Here is a 24,767-nt window from a genome sequence, read left to right on the forward strand (position 1 = left end):
TTTGGATGTTGCCTATTTATTAAAGCGTATTTTAGTACAAAATACTTGAATGAGCATTAGTTGTTAACTGACAACCCTTTCTTAGTAATAACACAATGCCCTTGTGCAGTAGTGACAATGCACTGAAGGCATATAGCATGAACAGACTTTCTGAAAGGGGTGCTATGCATGTTAGTTTTGCAACTGCTTTGTCAAGCCCATTTGTCAATGATTCTAGTGTCTCCTAGGACACTGGGAGCTCTAAGGTAGTTGCAATTTTTTGTCCACTTAAAGTCATTCATGTCTGCACATCTTTGCATGTAAGTAGAGCTTTTCTCTTCCTCTAGGTAAAAGAGGTAAAGAGGTACTACAACATCTCTTTTCCATCTTTGTTGTCTTACCAAAGATGAAGCCCCTGCCATTTTCATTATTTAATAGCCTTCTCTTTCTGAAGAAATAAAGAACTTTAACACTTTGCAGTCTTGCTAAGACAGATCTTAAAGGGGGGTCGTATTCAATAATCATCCCCACTAAACTCAACAAAAAATAATTGAAAATAATTGCTTGGGCACTGATCATTAATGGCTTCCAAAGCAGTACTACTGAGAGCATCACTGATTTTAACATTATGTCCCTACATAATGTTAAGCCATTATGTAGAAGCCACACCCCACTGCAAGAATTTTCTTAACATCAAGATCGATAACACTTCCCGTGCAGCAGAAACTCTCCTCTGACTCCTTCATTGGTATTTCTTACCTACCAAGGTTACCATTGCATGGCAGTGAGTTGTGAGGAACAGCTGCTGGCTGTTAACCCATGCCTTCAGTGACTGGGTGTGGGCAAGATCACCAGAGTGCTTGTTTCCATTTCTGAATTACGGTATAATGAGGGTAATTTCCTGCTCTGTAACCAGCTATATTCAGAGAAGACAATCTTGAGGTGAACACATAGAAGGACTCACTGGAAGGAGTTGTCAGTATCCCAGTGCATGACATTTTTATTATTGTTGACTTCAAAGTAACCTCTAACAAAGCCAAACACATTTTAATGGTGCCATCTCTAGCGTGCTGTTTCAGAGTAACTTACAGTGCTACCCATCTGAGTCTGCATGTGTCTTAGCATTTTAGCTCAGATTAAAAGTGTGTTTTTTAAAGGGAATCTCTGGGTAATGCCCATGTTCTGGGCCTTAGTTTGCTTAGTGGACCAGTGTGTAAGCTTCTGAATTAAAGCATATACACTCTAATTACTCCAACATAGTCCTATAACTCTGTGTGCTCAGCCAACAGGACTAAACTAGAGATAGTGTGAAGTAAAACCCTCCAAAAGGCTGGTAAGTTCACTGTTGAGCCCTTAAGGAGAATCACAGAATTGTAGGGGTTGGAAGGGACCCCAAGAGGTCATCAGGTCCAATCCCCTTGCCAAAGCAGGTAAAAATCCTCCTACACTGTAGTTACATTGGGCTGGTTTTCTTGCAAGACTGTGCATAGGCTGTGATAGAGATACTGTTCTTCCTGTTGTGTGCAGGTGCTGGATTATAAAAATCCTATTAATGATAATCATGATTAATCATTAATCATTAAATGATTAATCATGATTATCATTAATAGGATTTTTATTATAAGAGATCTCTTTCAAAATAGTATGTTCCTGTGGAGACTGACTTTCAAGGACTGAGGTGGACAAGTTGTTGGCTACTGCATTTTCAGTATGTGAGAAGGCAGCAAAAAGGGAGTTGGTGATGAAGAGATCCGTAGGACATGTTCCTGTTCCTGTGACTACAGGAACATGTCCTACGGATCTCTTCATCACCAGTATAGACATTCTGTAGGCAAACAAAAATAGTAATAAATAATGGCTTATAAAAATAAACAATAAATGATTGTATATATAATCCTTATAATTCTACTTTTACACCATTATTTATATGATTTTTTTTAATGTCAGAAATATGTGATAGGCTCTTTAGGAATAGAAGGCTACTGTTTAGTCACTTTCAATTATATATCACTTCTTAGTGATGCTCCTTCCACCTTGTCTATGCAGTTGGTTCTTTTTGTCTGTTTACATATGTGAGAAAAGCACTTATTTTTATTCCAATATCAGAATTCCAATATATGACTTGAATGGAGATACAGGTGAGCTGGGATATCAAGACTGAGTTAAATTTTGATCAAAGGTTTAAGTTCCTAAAAATTAAGTTAGGAAACTTTTAAGGCACCTTTTTGCCTGCCCAATCCTGAGTTTTATCTTCCAGAAATTAAGTAAAGCAGAGTTAGTGGCCTGCCCCAAGTTAGCTCTGCACAAGAAGTAGGGTGGGGGAGTCTCCTGAAAATAACGTCACTGTGGGGTTCCTTCTCACAGTGACTTGAAAAATCCTGCTACATTTCCAGTCTTTTAGCCAGCTATAAGAATAAATGCAAAGGGAGAGTGTTGCATCCTGATATACGTATGTATGTATATATAAATCATAAAATAATAACCATGGCTTAGTATGAGTATCTGTGGTGGTTCTCGATGTTGGTTGGCTGCTGGGTGCCTACCTCGCCTCCTCAAGAGGACAGGGAGAAAACTGTGAGAAATCTCATGGGTAGGGTAGAGATGAAGACAAGGTGATTCCTTAGCAGTTACAACCACGGACAAACAAACTTGACTGGGAGAAGATCAGTTTATTGCCAAATAAAAACAGGGCAGTGAGAAGCACAGGCACAGCTCTAAAACACCTTCCTCCCACCTCCCTCTTCTTCCCAGGCTCAACTTTACTTCTTCATTCCTGACTCCTCTGAGTGGTGCAGGAGGGATGGGGAACGGAGGCTGTGATCAGTCTGTAACACTTTGTTTCTTCCGTGTCTTCCACCTCACACTTTTCGCCTGCTGCAGTGTGGAGCCCCTCCCATGTGACACAGTCCTTCGGAAACCACTCCAGCACGGGTCCTTCCCATGGGCTGCAGTTGAGAACTGCTCCAGCACACGTTGTTTCCGTGGGCACAGTTCATCTAGAAAAGTCTGCACCAGCGTGGGTCCCTCAAGCTACAGTTCCTGCCGGGAGTCTGCTCCAGCACAGGCTTTCCATGGCTGCATCTTCAGGATGTAACTGTCTGCTCTGGTGTGGGGTCCTCCACAGGCTGTAGCACAAAGATCTGTTCTGATGTGGTCTACCACGAACTGCAGGGGCACTGCTCCACCATGGTCTTCACAGAATGCAAGGCTCTGCTGTAATGCTTGGAGCACCTCCTCCCCCTTCCTTTTTCCTACCTTGATGTCTGAAGGGTTGTTTAGCTCACATTTTCTCACTCCTCGTTCTCACAGCTGCTGCACATTTTGTTTTACCCTTTTGTAAATATGTTTTCACAGGTGCAGCCAGCTTTGTTAACAGGCTTGGTGTTGTCCCACAGTGGCTCTGTTTTGGGCCAGTTGGAACTGCTTGTGTCTGGCAAGGGGTCAGCTCCTGGCCTCTTCTTGCAGAAGCCATCCCTGCAGCTTCCCCACTGCCAAACACTTGCCACATAAACTCAACACAATATATGTCATGCTTCCTCATAAAGGATGTTGATTCTATACAGTTTTACACCAAAAGCATTATATTGAATTGCCAGAGGGGAATGTGTCTCTGTTTCACCTTTCGTGTGTTACAGTAATTTGATTACGAAGTTTTCTTCTTTGGGCTCTCTTCTTCAAAGCTGCCATCCTCTTCAGCTGCTTTATGCTCTTCTTTATCCAGACTGCCTACACTTGAATCAGTTTGGGTCTGACAGAAGTGCAAAGTGAAAGTACCTGTGTGTCTGATAAGGTCTGAGTTACTAACTCTGTCTGCAGTGCTTTCAAAATATCCGGGGTTGCCCATTAAACTATTGCATGTGTGACCCTGTTGCTTATGTTTCATAAATACTCCAGTATTCACAGCAGTCTGCAGGCATCGTCTGCCACATATATTGAATAAAAACGATAGTAGGTGACTTTTCATAACAGCTTAGCTCATATGGACTAGCCCCAGTTGTTCCCAGTTACAACAGTCTGAACCCCCTCTTAAGCTGCATGGCTTAGAAAGTTGTAACAACAGCCTCTTCGTAACGTGATTGCATTTGTTTTCCTTGTAACTCTCTCCTCCAAGGTTTCATCCAAGTTTTTTTAAAAAATAGCCTCACTTTTCTTCCCCACCTGCATGAACTCAAATGCAGATGATAAGCAATACAAATGAAATGTAAGAAAAGCCCCTGTCTACCTCTGAGCAATTTGTGCGGCAAGTATAGTCTATTTTCTACTATACAGAGTTCCCTGGGCTGTTATCCATGTTCTTGACACCCAGTTTCAAAGAGACTGTATTCTGTCCCTGTTCTCACAGATCGTCCTACAGAAGTATGAGGGGTGATGCACTTGAGTAAAACTGCATCTTCTACAAAAAGCAGAATTTTGTACATGGGTTTTGATGGTCATGACCTTCACTTCAAAGAACAACATATATTTAGTCTGGCTTGATTTTTGGTCACCTGTTTGCTGTTCAGCATGGAAGAAAAATCTTTGCAAGGAAAAAGATTCTTAATGTCTGCCAGAAACATGATTACAAGCTTTGTTTATGCCCCTTAAATATCCCCTTGGGCATCCAGTCGATGAGTAACTTCTCAAGTGACCAAGGTCACTTGCCTTCTTGCTTTAGTTGCATTTTCTGGAGTCTTTTTTGCGAGGTGAAAGGATCCGTTGTGAATGCTCGGGGCTAATCAGCTGGTGAATCTCACAGGTTTCCAGCTTTTGCTCCTTGAGAGATTCCAGTTCTAACCAATTTAATATTTTTATATATATAAACATATATGTTTGCCTAATGTAGACTAATCACACATTAAATAATTTTGTTGTTGTTGCAGAATACCTGTTGCTGATGAGGCAAGAATTAACATGAAAACAAGTATTGTTAGTGTAATTGTGGGTCAAGGCACTCTTTTCAATTTTTTTTCCTGAGTTTTCTTATATATGTTAGAAAAAATATATTCATTTTAAAAGATCCTGACATTTGAAGGCAAAACTTGAAAAACTATCTAGTTATTCAGAGCAACTACTTTTTGTAGGTGCATTAGAGACCTTTGTTTTCTGAAAATTCAACACAGCTGGATAATGTGCATCCAAACAGGAGTTGTGCATTGAAAATCTTTGTCTTATTTTTCTTTGCTTATAATACGCAGCAGCCCACTGGGAGTGTATTTCTTATTTCAAAGCAAGGTATCAACTTAGCTTCTTTTCTTTTTGATGTTGCCAGTCCCTAGGTGAGCCTTCCTTTCTGAGAAGAGGTTCTGCGTGATAAAGCACATACCTGAATCAAAACACAAAATGATGTAAGAACAAAGGAGGGGAGACCAAAGCACCTTTAGTTCATTTAGGAGGAACAGTATGATTCTTTGGCTGGCAACCCTGAACAGTCCCTTGTGTGAACTGAATAACAGAACACTACAGTGATTAGATTATTCCAGTTAGCATTAAAACCAATGACAGAACAAAGGCTTGGCTGTAAGGTTAGCTATAGTTCAAATTTTTCAACAATATATGGTTGAAAAGAAGAAGTCTATTTATACACAATTTCAGGATTTTCTTTGCCACCCCTTTGATTGTTAAATTGGCTGTAGAAGTTTTAATATAAATGTAAGTCTTCATTGCCAGCTGGGAGGAATGAGTGAGGAAGGGTAGCACAGAATGAGCGTGTGACCAAATGGAAATTGATTTTAAAAAGATCTCCATAAGTATATGTAAGGCCAAGATCATTAAAGTACTTTTATAGATATACATATATATTTTATTTTTATCCCTCCAATGCAAACACCATGTTTCAGAACCAATTATTTGTGTTTGAAAGATATCAGAATTCAAACCAGCTGGTGATAAACCAAGCTGTAGTATTCGGTAGATGTTACAGAGAGATTTACAGTTTCTGAAAGGAGCTGGACTGATTTGATTTTGATTTTTAGTTGCTATAAGTATTTCAGCTGTGCTGCGAGTTGGCTTTCTGGAAGATGAGATACTTACCTATAAACAGTACTAGCAGGTACGTTTTCAGAACATAGGGGAAGTAGATTGAGAAGGCAAATGGTAATGGTAGCTTGATGGAGTATGTCCCAAAGGTTTCAAAATAAGGCAGCGATACGTAGATTGCAAATGCTGTAACATAACACAGGAAATCTTTAGTCAAAAGGAGGTGGAAGATCATCAAAAAGCTTCATGTAAAAAAGCCAGTTACCTGGAAGGCACAGATTGCCTTATTATATACCGAATTTAGCGTATTGTTTGTATGCATATGTACATGCTATTTTCTCCTTGAGTTCAGTTTCATAGGTCTGAGATGCCAATTGTTCTTAACACTAGAATTAGTAAAGTTTACTGTTCAATAACAAATTCTGCCACTGCCATAGCTGCATCGTTGGCAGTTTGATCTCAGTGGGGACATTTGCTGGTGTGTGATAAGCAACTAAGCATGGCCTAAGCTGCTAGTGTCAGGTTCAGTGGGGGAACGGGCAGCTTTGCTATTTGTAGGCTAATGTGGTCAGTCTGGAATGGGGAATTTGTGTGTCTTTCAAGGAGCTATTTTGTTTATCCAGAGAGATAAGTGTTTTCCTGTACTGTTAAAAAGCAAACAGAACCTCAAATAAGGAGAAAAAAAAAAAAGTACAGAAAAGAGGGAGATAGGTGATACAGAGGTTAATAAGACAGTACATAAACATTTATAAGTACTTTGGCAACACAAAATATCTTAAAAACACAAATGACAATCAAACTGATCACATTTTATTGGAGAAGATTAATGAAGCAAGTGGTTTGTCCCCTTCCTATAGAGTCATAGAATCATAGAACAGTTTGGGTTGGAAGGGGCCTTAAAGACCCACCACCAATTCCAGCATCCCCAGGGACACCGACCCTTAAACCAGGAGCTCAAAGCCCCATCCAGCATGGCCATCTCCTTACCTTTAGCCAGAACAGAAAGGGGGTAGAGCAGGATACAGAGTGAGAAGTTCAGCCACGTCAGTGGTAGGTAGTATATTCCTGTCCTTGCTAACATGTTGTAAGTGTACCTGCAGCAACAGAAGAGCAGATGACTCAGAAGGAACAAGCATGTAAAGAATGTTTATTTATAAGCATCTTTATAAGCTTCTTTCTATTTAAAGAAATACTATTGAAGAATCTGAGGCAGTTGCAGAAGAGTGTGGAGGTGAACATCTGAGAACCTTTCAGAGCAGATCTGCAGAAATTTTGTTCAGGCCAGCTGGTATTCAGGTCTGAAAATTCATTGTTTCAGAAGCCTTGTCTGCGGTGCTACCTAGAGCAGTCAGACAGCAATACAGCCCTCCAGCCCAAAGGTGTTCTCAGAAAACAACAAGATTTCACATCAGTCCATCAGAAAATAAATTTCAGATAGGGTTGTTACAACTGAGAGGGGCATATAGTGTCTGACTGTTGCTTGGGATTGACAAAATGCTGATTTACGACTGCTGAAATGGCTAAAGCACTGGTGGAGGAGGCTAAACAGTGAGATAATAAAAGGTACTCACTCTTCTGTAGCACAACAGCTGCCCCTCCTCCAGGCATCAGGAGGAGTCACTGGTTAAAAAGCAGCTACAGTCCAATGCAATGGAGCTTTTTTTTTTTTTTTTTAATGTGGGTGTTGATGTTGCGCACTAGGAGACCAGGATTTCAGTCTCCAAAAGTGATCTAATGAGCGTGTATGATCTACAAACAAACTAGTGGTTTTCCAGATACTGGAGAAACTTATCTGATCACTTTTTTGGGGGGGGTTATTTGGAAGGCTCTTTGACCTGTGGTCATGCTAGACATATCTAAAAAAAGATTTGTAAGCCACTGTTAGCCAGAACTGTTTCTGACAGATAGAACCAGCATTAAATATATTTTCTGTACATGCCTTGTATTCGTTCATTTGACTACTTGTGTATTATTCCCACATTGTAGAAGAGGAGTTTGACAGGCTGGAAACATACCATCTTCTCTCAGGCTTGCCCTCCACAACCTCCAGATTGTCTCCATTTTTTTCATTACTGTTTTTAAGGGATAATCTCAACCTAGCACAAAAAGGAGACAGGTACTTCCTTTCTCTATACCTTATTGGACTGTTTATGGTATAAGCAAGAAAGCTCAAATATGGGAAGCTTCACAGTATATGCCCTCAGTATATCTTCAGCCATAAAGCAGAGGATATGTACGTCCCTGAAGAATGAAGAATTTATAATACTTTAGGACCAGTATGCTGACAGATGGGATAATTTCCAGCGTACTTTTAGACGTGTTGCTTTGGTTGCTAGGGTTCAGCACAGATGCTGTAAAATAAACCAGAAATGATTTCTAATTCACTGTGAGTTATTTTATGCATTCTTGTTTGAATTGTTTATTTGCTGCTTCAGACCACAGTATTTTGCTTATTAAAGAGTCACTGTTATTGCTGTGATGTTGGACCATGTTCTTTAGCAATGATGGAAAATAATTATGCATTGTCAGGACCGAACAGCTAATATTTACACTTTTATTTACACTTTTGGCCTCTCCATATCTGCACAGAATGTTTTCATTTGAGATTAAGTTCTACTTTTTTAGCTTTATAAAATTCAAAAAGAAATGGAATGGAGTGATAAGCGAAATAATTCAGACATAGTAATTTACTAACACATGTAGTACAAATAGTCTGAAGCTGACTTAAAATCTTTCTTATCAATACTAACAGTCGTTTTCCTTTTTCAGCTCTCTTTTGTAACACACATTTCCTCTGCTGCCCAAATCCATATTCCCCAGTCAGTCCTGAAAATAATGTATTCAAAACAGCAGAGAGCTATTTTAACAGGTGGTATGTAACACATAAAGATATTTGCTTCTGCATGGCGGCTGTCATGAGGGCTGTGTCTTGTTTGAACAGTTGTTAACTCCATACAGCTTCCTTGTAAGTCTACAAACTGAGATCCACAGAGGCTTAAATAACATTTGAAAAATGTTATTGACTGCAGATATCAATGCAAAAATCATCAAGATAGAATTTTCACCATCACATTTTACCAGGGAGAGGGACTGGACACCTTTCACTGTACAAAACTTTTGGGATAAAAATCCTGGACTGTGTTCCTATCTATTTTGCCTCATGTGAGTTCTCTCTGTGGTGTGATTTATGTCCAACTATATTAAAACTCTCACTCTCTGCAGCAGGTGCTCCTTGGCTGTTTGAAAAGCACAGTGCAATTAACCCAGAATAATCTTTTGGTCTTAGTAAGAAGTTCTTCGTGTGCTGCCTTACCATGCTGTCAGTCTTGCATAAACACATTACGTTAAAATAAAATGATGTGCTCTTAAATATTAAATATATGATTGTAAATCAATTTGGGAAATTACCGCTCCTCAGGAGATAGTTGTGATTCCCTTACACATTTTTAAGAATGTCAAACCCTTTGAACTAGAAATATTAATGCAGTGATTTGTGTAAAATCACACTGTCTCTTTGATATGGCAATTATTCTAAAAATCAATAGGTAGCTTACGAGGTCCAACTTCTTCTTTAAAATCAATAATGTGCTTTTCTGACAATTTTGATATAGTGAAATGATGAGCATGCAACATGGGTGGGGGGGAGGGGAGAGCTCTGCTTGCAAGAATTAACCATGTTCCCTTCACCATTGACTTCTTACCTGACCACATCTAATAAATTCCAAAGGAAAAATAAAACACACACGATGTATTTCCCTTGAACTTCTTCCTGACTGTTGATCACGACAAATAAAACAATTATTCTCTCAGTGATCTGAAAGGGAAAAAGAATTGTGAATTCACATGCCATCTTCTGTAGCTCTCATTTCAGTGTCATTTTGGCAAAACAGGAGGACACAGGTCAATCTGATTTGTTTTACACAGGCTCCAATGAACATGCATTTCTTGGCATACCTTTTGTTCAAGACCCCATGGGTACCCACCTCAGGGCAGTGTGATCACAGAATCACAGAATATCCTCAATTGGAAGGGAACCCCACAAGGATCATCAAATCCAACTGCTGGCTGTGCACAAGACCACCCAAAAATCCAACCATGTGTCTGAGAGCATTGTCCAAACACTTCTTGAACTCCCATAGGCTCAGTGCTGTGACCAGTGTCCTGGGCAGCCTGTCCCAGTGCCCGACCCCCCTCTGGGTGCAGAACCTTTCCCTAAGCCCCAGCCTGACCCTCCCCTGTCCCAGCTCCATGCCGTTCCCTCGGGTCCTGTCGCTGTCCCCAGAGAGCAGAGCTCAGCGCCTGCCCCTCCGCTCCCCTCCTGAGGGAGCTGCAGGCCGCCATGAGGCCTCCCCTCAGCCTGCTCTGCTCGGGGCTGAGCAAACCAAGGGGCCTCAGCTGCGCCTCATACGTCTTGCCCTCCAGACCCATAGCCATCTTTTGCCCTCCTTTGGAGGTTCTCTGATAGTTTTATGTCCTTCTCATACTGTGACGCCCAAAACTGCAGACAGATCAAGGTGGGGCTGCACCAGCACGGAGCAGAGCAGGATAATCCCTTCCCTTGACCGGCTAGCAATGCCACCATGCCTGATGCACCTCAGTTTACGGTTGGCCCTTTTGGCTGCCAGGACACACTGTTGACTCACATTCAACCTGCCATTGACCAAAATGCCCAGATTCTTATCTGCAGGGCTGCTCTCTGACCTCTTATCCTCCTGTCTGTAGATACAACCAGGGTTGCCCCTTCCCAGATGCAGAATCTGGCACTTGCTCTTGTTAAACTTCATATTGGTGGTGATTGCCCAACCATCTAATTTGTCAAGATTACTCTGCAAGGTGTCTACCCTTGACAAGAGTCAACAGCTCCTCCCAATTTAGTGTCATCTACAAACTTACTTACTTAGTGTACCTTCAAGTTCTGCAGCCAAGTCACTTACGAAAATATTGAAAACTGTCCCTAAAATGGAGCCCTGCAGATCACAACTAGTGACTGTCCACCAGCCTGATGTAACTCCATTTACTATAAACCTTTGAGTCCCACCCAACAGCCAGGTGTTCACCCCATCGTACTATGGATTTGTGTAGCTGTATGCTGGATGTTTGGTCTGGTAGGATACTGTGAAAAACAGTATGAAAGCTTTGCTGAAATCCAGAAACATTACATCAGCTGGCTTCCCTTGGTCAACTAGTTGAGTAACCTTGTCAAAAAGGAAATAAAGTTCATTAAATAGGACTTTCCACTTGTGAACCCGTGCTGGCTGTGACCAGTGACCGCATTGTCTTTCAGGGGTTTTTCAATAACTCCCAGAAATATTTTCTCCAAAATTTTACCAGGAACTGAAGAGACTGACAGGCCTGTAGTGATATATCTACTATGGTAAGGATGGAGGTTTGCTTGTCAATGGGGACGACTTGGGTTTGTAGCCCAATAAACCTGTGGATGAGACAGCTGAATTTAAAATAAGATTAGAATGGTCTTGCTCTTGTGAGCAAGGGTGACACCTGCTGTGCCCCAGTGCCTGTGGGGCAAGCTGCAGCACTGACCTCCTTGCCTGGGGCTGCCTCGGAGGCCACAGGATGCAGAAGACTATTGGGCAAGCATTATGCAAGAAAGTGGTAGTCTCACAATCCCAGCCCTGGTTTCCTTAGCTTGGAGATTTGGATCCTGAGGGATCTCTCTCACAGAAGATTTGCAGAAGGTAGGAAGAAAAGTAAAATTTCTTGTTTTTCTTCCCTCCTTATTCCTGGCCAGAACTGATGGATTTCAGCTTATCATTTATGACAGTTGCTGCCGTAATATTTGTGTTATAACAACATTTTCCTAGTGGTTGAACCTTAGCTGACCCACAAGGTATGCCTTTAAAAATGAGAAGCTAGAAACATAGATTAAAAGGCAGCATCTCTAGCTTAAAAAAAAAATATTTAGTCAATACTAGAGCTCAAAAATTTAAAAACAAGTGTATCTTTTTGCAGCTTTCTTGGGTAAGTTTCATATCCATATTCATGCCCTGTCCTGTAAAACAAATACAGCTGTAGTACTCAGTACTGCTGAGAGTCTCCCATGAAACTATCACAGAACCATACTGGTTCAGTCTGATTTACAGTCTGTTTGAAAGTGTTAAAGGTTTGCATCAGTATGGCTTCATTTTTATTTTTTTATTTTTATATCAACTGGCACATGGAGTCACGTTTTCGTAAACCATCTTAGATTGGAATGATGTTATGAGTAAGACATCAAGCCTCTGAAAAGTCATGAAATGGAAACCAATTAACATGGTGATTTTTCTAAGTGTGCTCATTCTTCTTCACTGGTTTTCCCCTTCCTGTCACTCCTTCCTTAAACTAAAACAGGAATCAGCCTCTTAGCAAGTTTGTGCAGTAGTTTTGCTGCATCATGTTTACCAGTTTTTGTGTGGAATGTTTTGGCTACAGACTATTTTTTTTATTTTTATTTTTTGCAAACCGCATTTGTCAGATAAAGCAGACACAAAAACATACAGCTGTCATTTCACTATTCAGCAAAATTACGTGAATGCAGTTTTTCATACAGAAAGAGAGCATATCCATCCCCTGCAGATCTAGTTCCTCATCTTGGAAAGAACTAAGAGACCACAACAGTTAAAATGGTTTTGCAACCTTTCTATCAAGTCTGTCATCTTGTGCAGTTGATCCCGTTGGTCCCTAACTCAGGAAGTTATTTCTAAGAAGGCAGGGTGTTGACAGGCCAGGAAACAGAGTGAAAGTTAATAAGGCCTGTGTATGCTGAGGAACCTGGCAAGAAAGTGGGGAAACTGGAAGTCTTGCTGCAGGATCAGAAACCAGTTATAACAGAGATAGGAGAAGCATAGTGGGACAACCATCACAAGAGGGAAGTCAAAACAAAGGTAAAAAGTAGTGTGAGTATTGATTGGGCTTGTGTGCTAGAGATAAATAATAATAATAATAATAATAATAATAATAATAATAATAATAATAATAATAATAATAATAATAATAATGAATCTGACTTAAAAGGATTTTTGTTGAAGATGGTACAGTGCTGGCAGTGGAGGCAATTTGTTACAAACTCTACATTCAGATTGGGCTGTGGAGAGAGAATTCTGCAATTCTGTTAGTGTTACAGATATTTAAGGGAATTGTCACAGGGAATTGTCTCACCTGGAGACAAAAGCTATATCATGATAATGAAAAGGCCAGTGTATTTTTTTGATGTGAGAGCTGGCAGATTTTTCAAACAGTCACTCACTCCCCAACGGGTGGTGCTGGGTGCAAAAGTGCTAGAAAATTGTATGATCAAGTGGTTGGGAGCTGATCATTATTTCAGTGAGAAACAAGGGTGAGCAGTAGACAAGTAACCACCCTCAGCAATTTCAAAAGGATGAGCACTGACTGGTGAGACAGGGCAGCTGTGGAGACCCAGCTCATGGCCTGGGAGAGAGAAAGGCTGCAGTGCTCCTTCTCTCCCCAGGCACAAGCAGATGCACGACAGGTGGCAAATACTGCCTATCTGGGGTTCAGCAGATCTCCTCTGCCACAGGACTCTTGCTTGGACAGGGCAGTGGAGCAAGCAATCAGCTGCATTAGTTGCACACAATTAAGTCAGAGATCAGGCTGTGTAAAGCAGGTTAAGCACCTGCAATAGCAGGGAACACAAAGCAGGTCCCCTGTGGGTCTTTTGCTTCTGCTAGACTGCAGTCTCAGCCAACAAGATGTGGGATGCACTAAGCTGCCACAGAGACTGACTGAACACCACCTGTGACTTTGCTCCCAAATAAACTCGCTAGGCAGCACGCAGGCCTGGCTGCCCAGTGCACATGTGATGACTTCACGAGGATGGATCGTGGCATCACACCCCCTTTCCATCTAAATTAGGAGCTTGCTTGCTTGCTTACTTCTATTCCCCCTCAAGACATTGTGACCTTTCCTTTCATAGCACTCACACCTTCTCCAACTCAGGGAAATCAGAGCTGCTTCTGCAGCTGTTAGTGAGAGGCTGGGGAGCTTTGCAGCAAGGGGTGGCAGGCTGCTACCCGAAGAGGAGGAGATTCCAGTAAATGTCCCTTTGTGTTATGCCCTTAGAGGCACACACATGCAGGTTTGTGTATATACCTATGCTTACATACACATATATACGAACTGCTAAGCTGCAGCTTATTTTTTTATCAATCATCCGTCACTTGCACAAATGAAAATATGGTATTCTCTTCCACTACTCTCTTGCCTAAAAAAGAAAAAAAAAAAAAAAGGAAAAAGGAAAAAAAAAAAAAAAGAAAGAAAAACAAAGAAAAAACAGAAGTCCAGTGTTTTCATGTTCATAAAAGGAAGTATGTGCTAACACCTCACCAAGCATAAATACAATGGTTTCATTTTTCATTCCTTCTTGATCGTTGTGTTAAACTGGAGTTTCCTTCCCCTCCCAGTGCTGGTCTCTCATGGGATACAGCAAGTGCTGTCGAACAGCGTAAATTTCCATAAGGCAGCCTGAGCATTTGAAGCAAGTAAGCGAAACAGAACAGATCAGACTAGCTGAGGCCAGAGCAGAAGCAGGCACATTCACTTCCATTTTTTAATAACCATGACTGTGCAGTATCATAACTAGTATCAGAAACCCTTATATAGCTTGTGGATTTTGTTCATAAAAACACCAGTCTTGCATCTTTAATACTCTCTCCTTTGCAGAAGTACTAGTGCCATCAGCTTTTACTTTCAGACCAGAATACTAAATTTCATTATTCTCTGTTTAGGCAACTGTGATGACGTGACACTTACTCTCTTCCCCTGGCCTCCTCTCAATCATTCAAGCTGCAAATGCTGTGAAAGTCACACCTTTGCACCAACTTTGTGCCCCTCCTTTGGCTTCCCTTTCTCCAGAGCACCCATCGAATGAGACCTATCTTCCTTCTGTGGTGTGACTTGGCCTTGGCCTACCTAACTCTTCTTAAAAGTCTGATGGCCTGAGGCTGTTCCTCAATGAGGCTGTCCCAAGTAGGTTTTCCTGAAAACACCTCTGAGCTTGCTCTTCCACTACCTGTAATGTGTATCTCAAAGCTGATGAAGTAAATTCTTCATCCAAACTGTGCTTAAAGCTTCTCTCTGCTACTGTGTCTACGACACAATCAACTGTTAGAGGGGAGTGCTTGCAGCTTGTTTTATTCAAGCTGACATTACCTCCATCCCTGTGCTTCCTTGGCATGGCCAGTCACCTCTTCTCTCTTCCTAGTGATCACCTCTGAGATTAATTTAGCTGTGAATGTGCATGGATATACATAGTCCAAGGGATAATACATAGCATCAAAGGGTTTAAAGCCCAGAGGCAGAAAAGCTGATGGGAACACAGAACTGGGCAACCACTACCAAACTATTGCTAGTGCCCTATCTGCAGTAGTCCAGTTACCAGGCTGTGGTAAGGTAAGCTGTATCCTTTCCAAGTATGTTGTTGAAAATACATATATTCTTTCCAAGAGGCATGGAGGAAGGTGTGTCAAGGCAGAATATATATCCAAAAGCCTGTACATTTTGCTTGGACAGCATGAAAATGATGCTAACATCAAGGTAAGACAGTTGGTTTTGTGTTGAGAGAACACTTAGGGAAATAAGCAAGTAAGGATCCAAAGCTGTTTTTGTGGTGAGGTAAATGCTGGGAGTCGCTGTGCTGAATCCTTCCCTGACCCAGCTTCTCTGTGCTTCCCTTGAGAGCACTGCAGTAATTGCAGTGCCCCAGACAGGTCACTATTTTCTTGTTCAGATTATCCAGTTCACATCTAACATCTTTTGTGGTGGTACAGAGCAGTGTTTGTGCAGGTCACAGAATCACAGAATCACAGAATTTTCTAGGTTGGAAGAGACCTCAAGGTCATCGAGTCCAACCTCTGACCTAACGCTAACAGTCCCCACTAAACCATTTCCCTAAGCTCTACATCTAAACGTCTTTTGAAGACTTCCAGGGATGGTGACTCCACCACCTCCCTGGGCAGCCTGTTCCAGTGCCTCACAACCCTTTCAGTGAAGAAGTTCTTCCTAACATCTAACCTAAAACTCCCCTGGCTCAACTTAAGCCCATTCCCCCTCGTCCTGTCACCAGGCACGTGGGAGAACAGGCCAACCCCCACCTCGCTACAGCCTCCCTTGAGGTACCTATAGAGAGCGATAAGGTCGCCCCTGAGCCTCCTCTTCTCCAGGCTGAACAAGCCCAGCTCCCCCATGGAGCCAATGGACTTGGCTCCATTCACCACGACTCTTTGGGCCCGGCTATCCAGCCAGTTTCTAACCCAACGAAGCGTGCGCCAGTCCAAGCCAAGAGCAGCCAGTTTCTTGAGAATGCTGTGGGAGACGGTGTCAAAAGCCTTGCTGAAGTCAAGGTAGACCACGTCCACAGCCTTTCCCTCGTCCACCCAGCGCGTCACTTTGTCATAGAAGGAGATCAGGTCTCCCTTATCTCTGCTTCTAAAGGGTTAGGTAGAAAAAGTACAGACCATGTCAGGGCTTGAAATGTATAAATTCTGCTAGGACAGACCTTCTTTGAGGTCTGTCAGCCCTATTGGGCTGGTCTTCCCTGCAAAACATGACATGACATTTATGACATTTGTTGAAGGTTACATTAGATCTGATCTTTTTTTTTTTTTTTTTTTTTCCTTCTCAAATCCGGATTAGTGTAAGAGTATGTAGATTTAAGCAGGGAAAAAACATTAATTGCATTTTGACAAATGTGATACTGTACTTGGTGAGCAGCTTGAAGAACAGAGATCTCTATTAGTCAATCAATTTCTAATGGAGATTTAAAAAGAGGAACATCTTCACCCCTGTAATATGTCATTTGACAAAAATGGGCTACCCAGAAAACTAAAAACACAACTAATTACTCTTATTCTTCTACCTTCTGACCGCTGAGAGCAACACCAGTTTCACCACTATTCAAATAATAAGGATTGGGAAGGCTTGAAGGTAAATTCAAGTAAACATTTTTACTTTTTCCAACGCATTAATAAAAATACCCAAACCTGTGTTTAACTCCAACAGAAAACAAGAGTGTGGTAAGGAAAACGTCAGAGAATCATCTTGTTTTCTGCTATAGCATCTGTTCCTGAGGCTGGTTTTCTGCCTACAGTTGAACATACACCCTGAAAACCTCTGGCAGCATGAGCATGTTGCCACAATTTGCATATGTATGTGTGTGTGACCCTACAGTAAGAATACGACAATTCTCCTTTCTTCTCCCTCCCAGCATCAATTCTCCTGTGCCTTGATTTCTCTTTCTTATTCTTAACCAATTCTTTTCCTTTCACTCTCCATGAACTCCAGCAAACCCAGTTCCCTCTCTAGCAGTTCAGGAGGTTTGAGGTGCTGGTGGTTTTCCCACTGGCATGTCTTTGCTTCCGCACAACAAATTGTCTTGTGCTTGTCTAAAAATAAATATCCACATATCAGTGAGGAAAAAACAAGCAACATGGAAAAGAACTAGCGAGTAAAACCTAGCCTCTGAACATGTTGCCTCCTGGCTGCAGACATGTTGGCCAGAGAGGCCGTAGCCCCAGCCACCTGTGGCACTCTTCATACCCAGTACCTATGGCAGTGTTGGGGCACTCATTACTCAGTCTCATTCAGAAAGAGTTACAAGAGCAGCTCTTTCCCATGCCAGCTCTGTTGTGAGGCAAGAGCTCCCTCATATATAACCCTTGCACTTAGCAAACCGTTAGCAGGATCAAGCTCCCTGAGGAAAGGTGCAAGTGGACCATGCAGGGTAGTTCAACCTGGGCTTGTCCCCAGGGCCAACTATGGCTGAAGTGTGTATGTTTTGGAAGGAGGGTCTTGAGAAATGGACATACCTGCAAAAACCTGGGGAAGAAACGGCTTTTATCAATGCCAATGAGGATGTGCAGGATCTCCAGGACAGATAACATCTGACAAAGGCGCATCACAAGTCCTATGGAGTAAAACGTGTCGGCCAATGAATCTACAGAAAAAGTGAAGAGGAAAATTAGAGGGCAGTTATACAGTAAAAGTCCAGACCAGCTGCTGAGTTTGCTCTTGCTCTGTTGCCCCTGAAGATAATAAAAAACAGAGTTCACAGAGTACCAGACTTTAGCAGAAAGGTAGCAGAAGCAAAGATTTAGGGAGGAGAAAAGGCATCCCACTCTGTGTATGTTTGCAGTTTTCACACAGAGGCAGGAAGCTGAGAAAAGCACGGGGGTGCCTGTATTTGATGCATTGGCAACCATTGTGCAGGATGTGTTGGTTCAGGGATATGCATTTAGGATATTTCTAAATATGAGGAAATGAATGAGGAAGGTATAAAACATGAGGAGATGTGGCAGTTCTTGCCTGTACCTATGCCCATGACACTTCCTAAGACAAGGAGATGACAAGATAGCTATGTCATGTGTCTTCAGCTTCCCACCATCTGTAAATTATTTTGAATTTCCAGTTGTTAGTTATCTATTTTTGTGCCTTAACTCCATGAAACTGAAATAGAAATATGTTGTCCTGTTTGGGGAGATAAAAATTTGTATACAATAACCACAAAGATATTCTCTCCTAGTGGCTTCAGTAAGACTAATATTCACCATCATGACTCGACCTACTCACATTTAGGTCTGTGTCTAAATCTAAAGTTGCTGGCACACTACTGAATATTAGAGCTCATTAGTAAAACAAGAGCTTCATTTCTGATGCAGTACAGGCAGAATGCAGGTACCAGCAAATTGTTCATTCTTTTCAATAAAAGAAACAGTGCTTTTCTCATTGAAATTACAGCCACTGGTATTGGACACACAGAGCTATGCATGCCCTATTCATAATCCTAACTTTGTCTATGATTTAATGTTTCTGTGTATTACTGCCTCTTAAAATGTTTAAGGAAAATATAGAAGGAATCCTACCTTTTCCAAATGACATGAACCTGATGATCATATTTGTAAATATCCAGGAATGTCCACAGAACTGCATTAAGTCATACACAAAGAGGTAGGTGTTCATGGTAATGCTGTGGAGGTGAATATGATAAAGCGAGCTGTATTATTTAATACAACATTCAGACATTGTGATCTCTAGATATTGCACTCTCATTGGACTTGTTAGTTTATCAGAAAACAAAACAAAACAAACAAAACAAAACAACTAGATTGTAAACAGATCGATGGGAGCTGGCTGTGTCTGTCAATAGTCACAGAACAGTATTCTCCCTCACAGATCAAAAGCTCTCTTCATTAGTATACCTAAGGCATGCCCAGAAAAATTTACTGAGCTTCCACCAGTGACAGGGAAGATCTGTGGCCATACGGTGAAATTTGTGTCTCCAAAGGAGAGAGTAACCAAGTAAAGACACGACACTGAGTGATGGGTTCGAGCCTAGTCCCACTCGGGTCTTAGCTCTGCCTTGATGGACCGGAGGGATGGGCAGGATCACAGCCACAATGGCTCTGCCATGGGACCTGCACTCGTGCAGGCACCAGCATGTGGATTTCTGCATCTGGGTGATGTTAATCCTGTTTTTTGTGCCCCTAGGTTTTGCTTAAGGCAACTTAGAGTACAACACAAATAATTTGCAAGGTCCTCAGCACACAGTACAGGTGCAAGTGTTCATAAAAATGCAGGTGAGGAAAAGGAAAAGAAAGCCACATTTTGATCTGTTTTTATTCAATGCAGCCTGAAGAATATCTGATCTTCCGTTTTAACCAAATTGCTCTACGGGTTTTCCCAATGCACATTAAAATGAGATATTTGTCTTTCTGCACAATTCATGTTTCAAATTGTATTTAATAAAGTGCATTTCCTTCTGTTGAAGCAGACTAATTTTTATGGCTATTCTGATTTAATTTTAATAGATAATCTGACTCTCTGCAGAACTCTGTAGGTTCTGCAGAAACTTCAAAATTTCACTTTCCCAAGCATATATTTTCCTTTCACTTATTCTGGAGAGAGAGGTTTGCATGTCCGCCAGTTATAAAAAGGACTGTCTACCATTTTTAAAAATGATACCATTTTTAAAAATGGTAGACAGTCAAAAAATTGTTAATTTTGTACTAGAATTAATCTCCTGTGTTTCACCAATTATTTCCTGTCCCAATAAGTAGTAAGATCTCTTTAAGTTGTCTCTTCATACAGTGTGTATGCGTCAGCATGATATGTCTCTGCCACCAACTATTTTTCATTTGTATCTGCACATTATCAAACACATTGAATTTCTGTGTTTAGAAATATGTGAATAAGATAAATGTACATACTTCATTCCGAGCATTGTACTAAGACCATATGAAACACAATCATGTGCTTTTGCAAATTGACCTAGATAAACTGATCTAAATTTTTAACTTAAATATATGATAGGGATGTCATAGAAAATGCCTTTCTTCCTCTCTTTCTGTTATGCAGGACAACTGCTATTCATATAATTACTTCTATAAGCACAGAAAGGTTTGTTGGCTAATTTACCTCCTAAGAGACGTCAATGCTCATTAACACTATGACAGTAAGACATATGAAGACCCTACAAGGGACAATCCATAAAAATTCCTTTTGGAAAAAGAATGATACAGATGAATTGGACTAAAATACAGTGTAATCTATAAATATTGACCCAAAACTCCATCTACTCTATTGCTGAACAACGTTTCCTCTCTTGTGGTAAAGTAACAATAAAAACAAACAGCAACAATGAAACACCAGATGAGACACTACACATTGCAAAAAGGAAAAAAAAAATATTGTGATATATTGCCTTATTATTGGAGCTTGTAATGGGTAGGAAAGTTATAGGAATAGCTGTAAAAATCTTCTTCAGTCTTTCCAGTCAGCTTCTCCAGCAGTCCCTTTGGTCAGATGCTGTCATGTTGGCTTTGCACTGTATGCAAGCTGAGTACATAGTTTCTCTCTTCTTCTGGAGTCTAGTTTGTTATATCTGTCTTTCTTCCTCAGAACTTGTCTTTCAGCAGTTCAGGCTTATTTTCTGAACCCTTCCTCCGTTGGCTGGATAGAAAATTATCATCGTTGCAATTCTTAAGCTGCTTAATCTTAGCTAAGCAGAGCGTAATGAAGAGAATGCTTGTAATTGTAGTTCATGCTAGTGTTTAGCCTGTTTTATGTTAAAACTCATAATCTTTTAAACATACTGGTGACTTCTGAAATAGGCACATGATGTTGTAACAGACTACCCCAAACTCTCCATGAAATATAGAGATGTGCTGACAGGCAGTGTAGAATCATAGGATGGTTTGGTTTGGAAGGGACCTTAAAGTTCATCTAGTGCAAAGTCCCCCTTCCATGAGGTGAAACATCTCCTACTAGACCAGGCTGCAGAAAACCCCAGCCAACCTGGCCTTCAACACTTCCAGGGAAGGGGCATCCACAACTTCTCTGGGCAAAATTTCAATACCTTTGTCATTATATTAAAATGCTTTCAAAATTCATGTTTGACAGAATAAAGTACTACATCATGTTTCTGTAAGGGCCAAGTTTACAGCTGCATGCATACAAATGCATGTTGACTACAGACATTGTTTCCTCATACAGAAAAAGCAATCCATCACTGAATTTGTTCTCTAAATCAGATTGGAGTTCTGTCATGTTTGGAGATGGAACAAAAAGGTCGAGGTGACCTAAAAATTAATAACTTTTGCTTTATTGTTTTTGTGGTCCTCATTGCTCAGAGGACCAACCTCTCATACGGTGATGCTCACCACCGTGTGAAAGAGTGGCCGGATCTCCAAATGGAGTTTCACCCTACTGTGTTAATCCCCACACAAAATGTATCCAAAACCAAAGAGAGGCCTTTGACAGAAGTGAAGACATATGCAGAGAATAAGAGGTGATTTCAGTGTAATCACAGGAAATGGAAGTGTAATTGTCCCCTATGTTCTTTCTCTTCCCCAATGAGTTATGGCTGGTCCATTTTCCTAGGTAGCCAGGAACAAATTGAGGTTAACCTGTTCCCCAGTCCTAACAGTTTTGCGTCACAACAGAAAGTTCATCCATCTGCTTCTATTTGAAAGGTCACTGCCACTGCCACAAGAGATGGGCTTTAATTACATTTCCTGCTCCCTCAGCTCACAGCAGGCATGGGTGCACGTTTACCTCTCAGAGTCTGCCTCTGCAACACCCTTGAAGGCAAAATACAGACTAGCAAACCCAGCAGCTGCCTGCAGGCAGCAGTTCAGTTCACAGCCCTGCCCCAGGCTGGCTGGCTGGCCTTGCAAACCTCACTCAGCCTTCCCAGCGCCTGATTTGCAAAATGGGATTGCTGATGACTGTATTCTTTGTAGTGTGATCTGCTTCGATGCTTCCAATTTGATTTTAATGCCGTTTGGATTGAAGGCATCGTGAGAGCACTGCACACTTCGGTACTCTCCTTGTATTGCTGACAGATGAAAGAAGCAGGCATGGGACTAGCAGCAAAGGTACCCAGAAGGCTGGATGGTGCTCTCTGTCATTTTGGTTCTCAGCTCCACACAACTTGCTATGACTGATTTTATACAAAACACACCAAAATGCCAGTGGTCAACCTTGCCTAGCAGAAATGCTTCACTTTACCCACCTCCTCCCCAAGCTGAAAAACCTACGTGCCTATGTGGATCACCAGGCCACTCGGGTCTTGTACACAGCAGAGGATGTTCCCAAACGACCCCTTCTCCCCTTACTCAGCAGCAGCCCCATGTCCCCACGGGCTGTGGCCCCATCACGGAGTGTTCCCGGGCAGTGTCGGGGTGCAGGCTGCCGCAGGGGTCCCTCCCATCCCACACAGGCCTCTGTGGGCTGGGCGCTCCCTTGGCTGCCTCAGTGACCGCGCTCTCTGTTGCCTGTCAGCCCGTGCTGGCTGGCTGCACATGAGGAAGCAGCCCTCGCGCTGAAACCAGAGAGCGACGTTCCTTTTTTTCCTTTTTTTTTTTTTTTTTTTTCTGAAGGGTAGGTCTGACAGAAAAGCCCCTCCGCTGACACGGTTTCCTTTTAACTCACGCTGGTCTGAACTTCTGCTCCTTCCCTGTCCCGCCCTGCCACAGGCTACAAGCTCAGCAGGAGAAGAGCTGCAGAGAACCCGCACCAGAGATGTGCTTTTCTCTCACAGGCGCATCCCACCCCGCTTTATTTCCCCTTGCTTTCGCATTGAGCTGCCTCAGTCACCTCCGCTCTGGGGACATTACCTGTTGCAGGGGTTAGATCGCCGCGGCTGCTCTTGATCTTTCTCCTTTTTTCTCTTCACAGCTGCAGCAGCTGTTTGCTGGGAGATCAGCCCTCCTCTTCCCTCTTCCCCCACCCACGACGTCACTGTGTGTAGCACCAAGCAGGAACAGTGCTGCAATGCCCGAGAAAGGAGTTTCTAACCCCAAATGTCTCCATGCTCCTCATCACCCAGCCTAGCCTAGCCTGGTCAAACCTAGCCTAACCTAAGCCAGCCTAGCCTGACCTGACTTAATCTAGCCTGACCTAACCAAAACTGGTTTCTCTCTTTTGTAAAAATGAGCTACTCTGTAAATCCCACTAACTTTGTTGCTTGAGACAGTACAATATTTTGAGGGATAACTGGAGAGAAGAAAAGCAAAACTACATTTTTTTCCCCGTTCTGGTTAAATCATCAGTGTTACAACAATGCTGATAACACAGTATTAAATACTAAGGAAGGCTGGGAGCATAGCATTAAAGGAGCACTTTAAATTACTTGAGATAGAGGAAATAGTTTTCGCTTCTTACCAAGAAATACCTATTTATTCATGCCCCTGTGAAATATAGGCACTACTGACAGAGTACATTCTCACAGCATTGTGCCCTTGAGTCTTTTGGATATTGCAATATAAATCAGATGAAGAAGAAAGTCATTGGCAGCAATAATACTTATATAAACTGCTTTCTGCCAACAAATGTTCTCCCACTGGCACACATGTTGAAAGCACGTCCCATCTTACAGGAGGTTTAAAATTTAATGCTATGGCTGAAACAGCCACCCAGAACATAATGACTGACTGGCAGGATGTCATGCAAAATACAAAACATCAGAGGGATAAAACATGCTGTCCTGAGTCTCAGCCCTGTTGCAAGTGGTGTAGAGCTCCCAGCAAGACCACCTTTACCCTGCAGTGTCCTGGAGGGGTGAGACATACCTCCCTACTGACCAAGTGGGTGATTTTGATGATAGAAGCTTGAGAAGTGGGTCCACATGAACCTGATGAGTTTCAAGTGCAAGGCACTGCACCTGGGTTGGAGCAATCCCAGACATGAGCACAGACTGGGAGAAGAACTCACTGAGAGCAGTCCTGCAGAGAAGAACCTGGGGGTTCTGGTGGACAAAAAGCTCGACATGAGCCAGCAGTGCGTGCTTGCAGCCCAGAAGGCCAACTGCATCCTGGGCTGCATCAGCAGAGGGTTGGGCAGCAGGTGGAGGGAGGGGATTGTCCCCCTCTGCTCTGCCCTTGTGAGGCCCCACCTGGAGTGCTGCATCCAGGTCTGGGGCCCCCAGCACAAGAAGGATGTGGGGCTGTTAGAGTGGGTCCAGAGGAGGGCCATGAAGTTGATCAGAGGGCTGGAGCACCTCTCCTATGAAGAAAGGTTGAGAGAGCTGGGGATGTTCAGCCTGGAGAAAAGAAGGTTCCAGGGACACCTCATTGCAACTTGTCAATACTTAAGGAGAGCTTATAAAAAAAAAATAAAGAGCAACTTTTTGCTCAGGCAGATAATGACTGGACAAGGGTGAATGGTTTTAAACTAGAGTGACGCACTGGGTGGATGAGGGAAAGGCTGTGGATGTGGTCTACCTTGACTTCAGCAAGGCTTTTGACACCGTCTCCCACAGCATTCTCCTCAAGAAACTGGCTGCTCTTGGCTTGGACTGGCGCACGCTTCGTTGGGTTAGAAAC

General features: G+C 42.2%; 1 protein-coding gene across 1 annotated transcript; it reads right to left on the reverse strand.

The window, feature by feature from the left end:
- Positions 1-2,628: 2,628 nt before the first annotated feature.
- HACD4 (3-hydroxyacyl-CoA dehydratase 4) lies at positions 2,629-23,154 on the reverse strand. The gene is made up of 7 exons (XM_084504921.1): positions 23,061-23,154; positions 18,807-18,910; positions 17,754-17,881; positions 9,636-9,748; positions 6,922-7,028; positions 5,989-6,120; positions 2,629-5,281 (listed from the first exon to the last, which is right to left on the reverse strand). Exons 2-7 carry the CDS (start codon positions 18,901-18,903, stop codon positions 5,199-5,201), a joined length of 660 nt encoding a protein of 219 aa, XP_084361047.1. The 5' UTR covers positions 18,904-18,910; positions 23,061-23,154; the 3' UTR covers positions 2,629-5,198.
- Positions 23,155-24,767: the final 1,613 nt, after the last annotated feature.

The sequence above is a fragment of the Aythya ferina genome (assembly GCF_964211825.1).
Source record: "Aythya ferina genome assembly, chromosome: Z".
NCBI lineage: Eukaryota > Metazoa > Chordata > Aves > Anseriformes > Anatidae > Aythya > Aythya ferina.

Excerpts from the sequence above, each read along its gene's own strand:
- HACD4 (XM_084504921.1), bottom strand. The coding sequence starts at position 18,903 with ATGAACACCTACCTCTTTGTGTATGACTTAATGCAGTTCTGTGGACAT. Across the intron at positions 9,749-17,753 it reads TCTTCCCCAGGTTTTTGCAG|ATCACTGAGAGAATAATTGT; the intron begins GTATGTCCATTT and ends TTTCCCTTTCAG. Across the intron at positions 5,282-5,988 it reads CCTGCTAGTACTGTTTATAG|GTATGTGCTTTATCACGCAG; the intron begins GTAAGTATCTCA and ends GTTTTGATTCAG.